General features: G+C 32.3%; 1 protein-coding gene across 1 annotated transcript; it reads left to right on the plus strand.

Annotated features, from left to right (window-relative positions):
* The first annotated feature begins 5,447 nt into the window (after positions 1-5,447).
* LOC133034304 (uncharacterized) lies at positions 5,448-7,757 on the plus strand. Its single transcript, XM_061109361.1, has 4 exons — positions 5,448-6,165; positions 6,587-6,821; positions 6,947-7,037; positions 7,230-7,757. Exons 1-4 carry the CDS (start codon positions 5,448-5,450, stop codon positions 7,755-7,757), a joined length of 1,572 nt encoding a protein of 523 aa, XP_060965344.1.
* The last annotated feature ends 4,118 nt before the right edge of the window (positions 7,758-11,875 follow it).

The following is an 11,875-nucleotide window of genomic DNA, read 5'->3' on the forward strand; positions in this document are numbered from 1 at the left end:
GTTCCCAAAAACTGCCCCAACCGGTAGACCGGTTCCCCAATTGGAATTTCAGTTCTGCAAGGTTTCCTGGGGACCAACCGGAATTCCAATTCCTACAGGTCCCACTGAATCGGAATTCTAGTTCAGTACAGGAAAACTTCAAAAAATTCATATCTCACTCAAATCAACCCCAAATCAAACCAAACTTTCCAGACCTGTATAATAAACCTAAATAGACATATTCCAAGCAATAAAATAACTACCCAAGCTCAGAATACAAAAAATGCCATTAAAGAGCCAAGCTTGAGTTCTAAAACTCAAAGCTTGCTCAATCAACAAACTAGCCATCAAAACAAGCCTAAATCAACATATCTAAACATAATTTATCCTCTGAAAGCAATAACAAACACCAACAACAACTACAGCAACCAAAATCTCAAATCATGCAAAATTGCACTTTATTACAATTCAAGAAACTAAAAAGAAAGTTACAAGAGAATTACCTTGGCTTGGAAAATACTTAGAGCTGCTGGAAAACACAACAATTTGATGAAAAATCAAAGAACCCTAGCTGGTTCTATAGGGTTCGAAGGAGAGAGAGGCTTGAGAGAAAAGATGAGCTTTTTATTTAACTTTTAATTTTTAAACTAAAATGAATTAAAAGCTTGGTTTTATCAAAATAATCAGCTTAATATTATTAATAAAAATCAAACTAAATAACATAATTAAACTCACAAAAGGACAAAATACAAATAGGCAAAAGGACCAAAATACCCTTGCCCACACAAAACCCACATAAAATCACTTAGGGGTATTTTCGTCAACTCTAAACACTCGACTTATCCTGATATTCCCAATGTCTATCTATAATGCCCCGCTATACTAAAAATATTGGGATGTGATTCTAATAGTCAAATACCGCGTTCCAATGTTGTCGGGCACAAAACATGTAAAATTATGAAAATTCTATATATGACATATAAGATGCATTCTGAATTTAAATAATTCAAGACTAATAAACAAGTTTCATAATTAAACACTAATTATCTGCTAATTTCCAAATTAAAGCTAAGCCGTCTTTACATCATTGTGTGTGTAGGCTTTATAAATTTAGGTATTTATTTTTAAATATCTGTGTATATATATAAATCTGTGTATATATAAATATACATAAATTAGTATATATATCTGTGTTTATTTAAATATATAGATTTGACTACAAATCTATATATATATCTGCGTATAAATCTATGTATATAGATAATTTTAGGGTTTATAAATTTAAGTTTTTTTTTTTCGATTTGTGTATATAATATTTTAATCTGTCTATATATATATATTTTATTTCTATATATATATGTGTATTATAAATGTATAGATGTTTTAAATATATATATAATATGTATATTTTTTTATTTATATATATGTATATATAAAGTATATAGTATATATTAATGTGTATAATATATATTGTGTACAGTTTATTAAATGATATATATATTGTATTGTATTATTTTGTAGTATTTTTAATTAATTTTTGTAATTATAATATGTTATACTTGTTGTTTTCAAATTGAACAAAAAGATTTTTAGTAGTTTGGAAAAGGTGTACACAAAAGTTCTTTTGTGAAATGTATGTTTTTAATAATGTGTATTTATTTGTTTTATATTAGATTTTATTTAAATTAAATAAGTTTGATGGTTATGTTGAAGATGTAATATTATCTTAAAAAAAATGAGAATAATGAAAAAAAATTAAAAATATAATTTATTAAAAATTTATTTTATAAAGATAAAATTTTAATTTTAAGAAATAAATAATATATTAGTTTATAGTGTAATATATAAAATAAATTTTTAAAATAAAAATATTTTTTTTAACAAAATAATTAATTTATATTTATATAATTTTAAAAAGTAAGTTTAGTAATTTTCTATTTTTTAAATAAATTCATAAATAACTTAAATATTAAAAATTAAAAAAGATTAATAAGAAGAATTTATATATTTTTTTTAATTAAAATATAAATCGAAATTAAATGAATAAAACTTTTCTTTAAGTTTTTAAGAAATAATTGTTAATATAATTTTATGTTGGTATAAAAAATTAAGAATAATGAATAAATAAGAAAATGGTAATGTTTCATGAATTTGTTTTATAAAGATAAATTTGTAAATTTGGGAATTAAGTATATAATTAGTTTAAATTTTAATAAATAATATAAATTTTTAAAATAATAATAATTTGTTTAAAATAATAATTATTTTATATTTATTTAAATCTAGAATATACGTTTTTTTTATATATAAATTAATAAATAATTTAAAAATTAAAAATTAAAAATTAAAAAGTTAATAATTTAATGAATAAATTTTTTATTTAAATATGTGTCTAATTCATAAAATATTCATAAAATTTTATAATAATAGTTAATAATAAATGGAACTATATTATTATATAGTATGCATGTGTTGTCTTTTCAGGTGTGTTCTGACAGGCTGGCGCGGTATAGTCACAACCGAGTATTTCGGGTCGAACCGGGTGCGGGCCCGAAATGCAATTTGGATTGAATTATTTGGCACCTTATTTGATAATGAGAAATCTGAATTTTTAATTGAAAATGTTTATGTATGATATGACCTTTTTAGCCTTAAATATGCATGGGTGTGAGTAATGGTCATAGGGGCATTTTTGTCTTTTGACTCTTTTGGATTATTAACCAAGAAATGGAATTTTTAAGAAAATGAATAGAATTTTCTGGTTTTGTTTCCCCTATAGCCGACCCCCCCTCTCTCTCTCTCTAAACTCTCTTGATTTTCACTTTGATTTGGTGAGAAAATTGCTTGGAGCTTGCTTGAATTAAGCTTGGGAATTTCGAAGTGTTTGTGCTTAGTTCTTGCTTGAGACTTAAGGTAAATTTTACAGCTTTGATTGTAGCTTGGTTGCTAAATTTTAGTGAATGAAAAGCATGAAATTTATGGAGTTGATCTTAGGTTGCATGTTAGAAATCCTTGGTTGATTTGAGCATGATGCTACTTAAGTCTTTGGAATTTTTGTATGTTTGAGCCTTGTTTAATTCTAGGGTTTTCTTATTGTAGAATTCTTAGCTGAATATATATTATTTGTTTGTTGAAAATTTATATTTGGAGCTAGCTTGTAAGTTCTATCTCATGTGCTTGAAAATTGGGTGTGAATAGCATGATTTTGTGTTGAATTGTGTGACTTGTTTTTTGGTAAATTCAGAGGCGTTTTTTAGGGTTTCATTGAGTTTAAAGTTTGATTGCAAACTCTGATTTTGGTTGTGAAAAGCAAACTTGAGTTCATGGAACTCAAGCTTGGAGCTTTAATGGCACTTTTTGATTTTTAGTGAAATTATTGTGTCTGAGCTGTGAAATATGTTTAATATGTCATATGTTGATGCTCTAGAAAGTTTGGTGGTGTTTGGGGAAGATTTGAGTAGGTTATGGGGGCTTAAAGATTGAAATTTTTCGTGTTGTTGCTACCCAGACAACCGGAATTCCAGTTGGTTCAGGGTTGTTCCAACCGAAATTCCGGTTGGACTATATCAGGGAAAATGTTGAATTTTGTTTTGGCCATAACTTTTGACCCAGGACTCCGTGTTGGGAGTTCTTTATATCATTGGAAAGCTTGTTCCGAGCTCTATGTGATTTTATGAATTTTAAATGTCATGTAAATATTTTATCAATGTGAAATCAGGGGTTAACCCTATTTGTGAAAATCCCAGATTGTGTGACTAGGATTACTGGCACCTGGTCGGGAGCACCCAGGGATTTGGAATCTCTGCTTTTTTGGGACAATAGGTAAGACAATAGTCGGCACGTAGAGTTAAGTGCAGTGGTGCTCATATTAAATATTGTGATTTTGATCAATTAAGAACCGGGATTAGGGTTATTACCCTAAAATGAGTGGTTATCTGGTCTAGGATTATTACCCTAGTAGTTAAAAGATGTTGAATGTTATACCATGATAAATATGTTGGAATAAAGAATTATGCGTCTAAGGCACGATTAAGCTAAACTCGGTAAACTAGTACCTTGAGTTAATGTTAATGTGGTCTAGGATTATTACCCTAGAATATTATAAAAGTAAGGAAGCAATAATGTATGATTATGTTGTTAATTAAATGAAGGCATAAGTTAGGGTTATTACCCTCAGTAAATGTTATTTCGAGCATATTGTAATATGTTGGAGGAATGAGTATTTAGTATGCAATTAGGGTTATTACCCCAAGATTCTATATGCTTTGATATATATTGAATGCATACATATATGTCAAGAGTTATGTGCATAAGACATAACTTGGTTAGACCTAGTATATTATTAGGATAAACCACTGAAAGAACGTAATGTATGGATTACGTAAATATATATGAATAGGGTTATGCGAGCAAGGCATAACCAGGTTAGACTCGGTAATTATAACCGAGATAAACCTTACTAAGGCCTTATTGTAAATAGACGTGTGAGTGTAACACGTAGGTCTATGCCACATAGACATATATGTGTGTGAGCGTAACACACAGGTCTATAGCAAATAGACAAATAGTGCAGTGGCACCATTAATTATGTGATAAATATATATATATTGAGATTAAGGGTTATGCGTTCAAGGCATAATCAAGTTGGACTCGGTAACCAGAACCGAGATGAACTATTCTAAGGCCTTATTATATTTAGACATATGAGAGCAACACGTAGGTCTACGCCACGTAGACATAAATAGGCATGTGAGCGTAACATGCAGGTCTGTGTCACACAGATAAATTTGAATGGCATTGTTGTTTATATTATATGATAAGCATATAATTGATATGTTTTATACTGTCTTGCTGGGCGTGGCTCACGGGTGCTCTATTGTGCAGGAATTGCTGATCAGCCATGAGTGCACAAGCTGGACGAAGAATGTACATGTCCGGGCCATATCAGACCAAGCGGGTTGAGGGTCTACCAGTGTTGTGTTTTTGAGACTCTGTTTTGGCGCTTAGGCCGGCTGAAAGAAAAGTACTTGTAATAATATTTTGTAAATATTTTTGGGATACCAACTTCTATAACTTTTAGTTTATAAAGTTTAAAGTATTACAAGTTTATTTTCGTTCCTATTGTTATTAAAGTTTAAATTCAGCGCTAATTTTATTAGTAATCCCGTTTTGGGGATTAGGGTTTCGTAAGTATCTTGGGTAGCATACCTAATTATTTAGGGCGTTACACGGTCAATGGTCTTGCTTGGAAAGACTTTGATGCAAAACATCCTGCGTTTGCAAGCGACCCAAGAAATGTTCGACTAGGGTTAGCTGTTGATGGATTTAATCCATTTGGCAACATGAGTCTTGCATACAGTATATGGCTAGTGATTTTGGCTAATTGTAATCTACCACCTTGGTTATGTAAAAGATAATTATTTTTTCCATCCGTCCTTATTCCTGGTGCAAAATCTCCAGGTAAAGACATGGATGTATTTTTAAGACCGTTGGTGGATGAATTAAAGGAGTTGTGGAATAATGGGGTACCAATGAGAGATAGTTCGACCAACTCGATGTTCACAATGCGTGCTGCGCTTTTGTGGACAGTGAATGATTTTCCTGCTCGTGGTAGCTTGTCTGGATGGAGTGGTCAAGGTTATAAAGCTTGTCCTACTCGTAATGAAGATACAACGTCCATTCGAGTAATCCGGAAGACCTCATATGTTGGTCATAAAAGGTTCTTGCCAAGTAATCGTGTAATGAGAAGAGATACTCAGTTTGATGGTAAAGTTGCAAGAAGACCTCCTCCAAGACGATTTACTTGTGAGGAGATATTATCACAAGTTAATGCTCTTGAACCGCAAATTCCCGGACATCATGAAGATTTTGGGGGCGTGAAACGTAGAAGAGTTGTAGAAACTTCTAATTGGAAGGAAAAAAAAAGTATTTTCTACGAGCTGGAGTATTGGAGCACGAATATTTTAAAACACAACATTGATGTCATGCATGTTAAGAAGAATATGTGTGACAGTCTCCTAGGAACCATCTTAGATAATGATAAATCAAAGGATACAACCAATGCACGACATGATTTAAAGAAGATGGGTATTAGGAAATTGTTGTGGATTTATGAAGATGAGAATGGCAGACTAATGAAACTGGATGCTCCTTATGTTTTGACTCGTGAAAAAAGACAACTATTTTGTTAGTTTGTTAAAGGAATTAAGTTTCCCGATGGCTTTTGTTCAAATTTAAAGAGCAAAGTTTCTCTGGATGAGTCAAATATTGTTGGGTTAAAATCCCATGATTGTCATGTCATTATGCAGTGAGTACTATCGGTTGGTGTCCGTAAATTTCTACCTCGTCATACTGCAACCACTATTACTCAGCTATGTAATTCCTTCCGACAATTATGTTCGAGAACTTTAAATGTAAAAGATATGGAGGATGCTCAAAATAATTTAATTCTTTTATTGTGAAAGATGGAATTAATTTTTCCTCCAGCTTTTTTTGACATAATGATAGTTGGTATTACATTTTCCTGAAGAAGCTATACTGGGTGGCCTGGCATTAATGAGGTGGATGTATCCTTTTGAAAGGTACATGAAAAAATTGAAGAATTAAGTGGGAAACAAGGCACGTCCTGAAGGGTCAATTGCAGAAGGTTATGTCGTTGATGAGGAGGTAACCTTTTGTTCAATGTACTTTAAAGGGTGTGAAACAAGATTTAATCATCTTGATCAAAATGAAGATGCACCTTCTGTCTCTCGCTATCTCTCAGTTTTTAATTCTCAATCTCGTCCTTTGACTAACAGAATTATCAAGCCTCTTAATCGTATCAGTCGTGAAAAAGTTGAGTGGTACATTCTTCAAAATTCTCCTGGAATTCAAACTTATTTAGAGTAAGTTTGTTACATTCTACTAAATTTTTAGTTTTTTTTCTCTCTTTTCCTCTATTGTACCTTGACATTATCATATTTCATAGTGAACATTTGGAGAAGATCAGGCATGAGTATCCTAATAGTAACCACGATGTTTTGCATAGACAAACTTTTCGTCCGTGGTTTCATAAGAAGGTATGATGACAATATTTTAAAGTTTTAATTCAAAAATCTATATTCCTCTCATATTAATACATTTTATGTATTTAGATATATGAGTTACACAAGCTTGGATCTTTACAAAATGTTGATGAGTTACTCGCTCTAGCTTCTAGCTCCAATTACTTAACAACCTTTCATAAAGGTTGTGTAGTGAATGGTGTTTAGTTTATTGCAACTGAAAGAGACAAAAAGCGAAAGACACAAAATAGTGGTGTTAATGTTGCTAGAACTGAAGGGTTTGATTACTACGGCATACTTGAAGATGTAATCACTATATCTTATATTGGTGCATATACAATTACACTGTTTGAATGTAAATGGTATAACACTAATCCTATAAGAAAGAAGACAATCACTGAAAATAATATAACCAGTATAAATATACGTGGATTTTGGTATCAAGATGAGCCGTACATCCTTGCTAACCAAGCCAAGCAAGTTTTCTATCTTGAAGATCCACTCAGAGGTCGCGATTGGAATGTTGTTGAAGATATTAGCCATCGAAAAATTTGGGACATTAATGACAATAAAGATGAGACAGATGTTGATGTTGTAAATGATTCTAACTCTTCAAATTTTGTTTTGACGGTTGATCTTGGAGAGTTGATTTTGCAATCGAATGAACCTCCAGTAATTGTTGAATCGACCGATAAGTTAGTGGATTCTGAGAAGGAAAATAATGAACATGATTAAAGTTATGTTGCCGAAGAAGTAGATGATTTACTAGTTGAACTTGTTAAGGATGAAATTGAAAACTTGGTGAATGATGGAAACGATAGTGATTCTTCGTTGTAACTTTAATCTTACTATTGTTTTTTTTAAAAAAACCCTATATAGTTAAATGATATTTTATTTTTCTTTCGTATTAATATTTGTGTCAACTTTGAATTATCTGCTTCACATTTTGTGAATTTTTACATTTTCTTATTTTTCATCTTCAAAGTAAAGTACAATGTCAGCTAGTCTAGCGACTTACCACGGTGGGGATGGTGATGGTAGGGATCCCCCTAATCCTTCTAGGGTACCCTCGTCCTGCTAATCAGGTTTTCATATTTTTCCAAATCTAACATTATTCTTAATATAAATGGTTAATGTTCAATGTACTAATAAAATAATTTTTCTCTCAAATAAATAAAGTTCAACCTCCGGTCAGAAAGGGTCGTGGCCTTGCATCAAACGCTAAACTTGAACAAAAAAGGACAGATGCTAGTAAGCCCTTAAAGGTTGAGGTGGATCTTGAAGCTAGCAAAGTACTTGGGATTGAAGTGAGCACTTATGTTCGATTTATGGGCCAGCAAGTAACCATTTTGTGTCCAGGTCATCATTACAATTTTTTTTATGTACCCCAACAATATAAGGATCAAGTGCTTAATCGAATAAGAGTGAGTGATTTTTAATTATTCATGGTTGTAATTATTTTATATCCTTATTTGTAAATTAATATAATTTTTAAATTATTTTATTACATAGAATTTATTTTGATATTGATGGGAATCCCCACCGAGACCTACTTATGGTGACTTTATATTCGAAGATGGGGGAGAGGTATAGTGAGTGAAAGACAATCAGACACAAGCATTTTAAACAACATTACACTAAACCAGAAGATTGGGAGAAAGTTTTTGGATTGTCTCCTAACCACTTGAATACGGAGAGTTGGAAGCCGATTTGCAAATTATTTACCAGCGAAATTTTTTTGAATTGCTAAGTAAAAACAAAGCGAATCGGCAACAAATGAAATAACCAACAACGCAAGGCACAAAATCGTTGGCTTCGATACGGCACGGAATGGTAACTATTAATTCTTTAATTGTTACATATGATTTTTCTTTATAATAAATTAATTTAATTGTTTATGCATATAGGGGGTCCTCCCAGAGAGCATGCAGTTGATGCATGGAAGGAGGTTCATTTGAAAAAGCCGTCTGACACTTTTGTTAATGAAGCTACTGCAAAAGATTATGTAATTAAGTGAATAAAATGATTTATTATTAAAATTTATTAATTATTTATTCTAATAATTTTTATTTAAATAGGAGGAACTAGTGAAGGAGCTTGATAGGAAAAGACTTGAACGACAATCCCAGAGCGATACATTTGGTACTGAATCTGATGCTGGTTATCAGTATGACATTCTGGAAATAGTTCTAGGCGAAAGATCTGACTATCAAAGAGGCGTGGGTAAAAGGCTCAAAGGCAAAGGAAAGAAGTCATTCACTCAAAGTCAGTCGACGGTGCCTCCTCCGCCAACTACTGAAGTGATGAGCATTATGGCAGAAATATTCTCAACTATGCGTGCCACATTGGGGGGGGGGGGTAATTCGACGCCTGAACAATGTGCTCATTTATATAACCCACGATTTGAGAACTTTATTCAAACGTATAGTCAATCGCAGTCGCCTGGTGGTTTGTCTTCTTAGAGTTATGTCGCTCCTCCACAACATCAACAACAACCTCCTCCATCTCAATCACAATTTCAGCCTTCTTTGCAGCAGCAGTTTTGAAAAATTTCGTAGCAGCAACCCCAATCTTTTCCTCAACAACAACAACAGTCTGGTCCGCCATTGGGAAATCAGCTCTCATATAGAACACCATCAGAGTCTCCTCTGCTCGGCTCAACTTTTGCTAATTTTTGATTATTTGGGAGTTCATCATAGGAGCAACAATTTTATTCAACTCCTATTTTTAACCAAGCTGAGCTGAGAAATCTAAGACTGGGTTTATCATCAGATCAAGTATATGTGCCTTCTCCGCCACGGGCTTTGGGAACTCGTAACGATAATAATCTGAATCAAGACTTTTTAATTCGAGACCTTAATGAAGATGTTATGGAATAATTTCTTTATGTTTTTTTTTTTAATAATTTAGTTTAATTTTGAGACAACATTGTAATAGAATTAATGTTAAAGTAATTTACTTTGAGACATTTTTAAATTATTAATAAATTTTATTGGATTTAAATTATATTAATTGTAATTTGATTTATTATATATTTATAATTAATTAATTATTTATATATTTAAATAATGTTATTCACAAAATTATTTTTTTTTATATTTAATTAGCATTAGCGGCGGACCCCGCCACTAATGCTCTTTGTCAGTCTCGAAACACGAAACTGACAAAGAGCATTAGCGGCGCGACCACTAATGGTATTATTAGCGGTGGGAACCAATTTCACTGCTAATGTTATTAATAGCGACCACTTATTAGCGGGGGACCATTAGTAGGGGAGATCCGCCGCTAATACCCTATAGCGGCTGATTTGGGGGGTAATAGCGGCGCAGTGGTCCGTAGCTAATAGAGTAAAATGTTGTAGTGTTTTTACTTTTTTTTATAGAAAAATGTTACTTTTACGTTGTTTCCCCATAGCAACAACATCAAAATAATATTATTTTGAAACAACAAAAAAACGACACTTTGTGTAGTTGTAAAAACAAACTACGTTGCTTTTCCATAACAACAATGATAAAATAATATTTTTTAAAAAAACAACGAAAAAACAATACTCCATATTTTTGTAAAAAAAACTGTAATAACGTAAATTTTTTGTTATTTTTATATATTTATGAAATAATCCCACTCAATTTTAGATTACTTAATCAAGTTTTAGGATTTAGTTTTGTTGCCTAGAATTTCTTCCAAAATACATAACAGTTTAAGAGCCATATGACAACGGGACCCGCATTACAAGACACACCACCTTAGTTAATCCTGAGTCTATTATTTCAGAGGAATAAATGATAGGTTAGTCATCTCCATGAGGGTCTAGCTGGACAACGGATAATTTTAGTCTTTTCCTCTTCGCAAGTGAAGTCGACTCGGAGAAGGGTATAGGAGGACTGATGGAGTGTAACACATTGCTCGAGGACTAAAATGTTGTATACGCATTTAATGCAACATGGGGAAGAACATCTAATACTTTACATTGATAGACGTGTTTGAGGGTTTAAACCATCATTTCCTGATTTCACGAGACCCCATACATCAATCCAAGACTGCATAAATGAGTCGTCAAGTCATAAATAAAGGATAAGTCAAATCCCACCAAATACCTATAGACAGCCTAAATACATCCCAAAATAGGCAATTATTCCCTAAGATCAGATTTAGAAAATTGTGCAAAGCATGGTGCATACAAACACGACAATATTGGCTTTTTATCACCATTATGAGCCAATAAATACCCCAATAATGTATAGAAAAGGGGATCGGTCGAAAAAAGCTCTGTAATAAATACTCTAATTGATACAGTGACTCGTGGACTAAGGCACATTAATGCCCCAACCACGTAAAAATCTTCTCTTCTAACATTCATTAATTACTTCATACAGCTCTAATTATTGGTTGCTAAAAATCTCGATCAATAATTTAGTGCTTTCATTGAGAGTTTTAGGAAGCTTACCAAAAGAAAAAGTCGTAGATAGCCTCATAATATAATGGTGAAGATAAGAAATACTTCACATCTACAATAAACATATGACCCAAAGGATCAAGAAGAGGAAGAGTCAACTTCTAAGGTGATTGTTGGAGGAAAATGAGACACCAATGATTTAGAATATTCAAAACAAGAAGAATATGAAGACTGCGATGATGACTAATATATAGAACTAGTTGAGCTAAGGCAAAAGGATATTGACTATGAGGCTGAGTTGGCAGAACAGAAGGAACAAAATAAGAGAATGCAAGAGATATTGATTCCCGTGAAAAGGGAAATAGAAAATGCAAGCATCCAAGTGGATCCAACTGCAGTCCCATCAGTACAAGAGAGGACTAAGGAAGAGCCTTCTCAGCCCGAGGAAGGCCAAAAA

Source organism: Cannabis sativa, chromosome 2 (genome assembly GCF_029168945.1).
Source record: "Cannabis sativa cultivar Pink pepper isolate KNU-18-1 chromosome 2, ASM2916894v1, whole genome shotgun sequence".
NCBI lineage: Eukaryota > Viridiplantae > Streptophyta > Magnoliopsida > Rosales > Cannabaceae > Cannabis > Cannabis sativa.

What these genes read in the sequence shown, in the direction of transcription:
- LOC133034304 (XM_061109361.1), top strand. Translation starts at nt 5,448, where the DNA reads ATGGATGTATTTTTAAGACCGTTGGTGGATGAATTAAAGGAGTTGTGG. An exon ending in TGAAAAAAGACAACTATTTT is followed by an intron (nt 6,166 to 6,586) that starts GTTAGTTTGTTA and finishes TGAAGAATTAAG; the next exon opens with TGGGAAACAAGGCACGTCCT. An exon ending in GTCCGTGGTTTCATAAGAAG is followed by an intron (nt 7,038 to 7,229) that starts GTATGATGACAA and finishes AATGGTGTTTAG; the next exon opens with TTTATTGCAACTGAAAGAGA.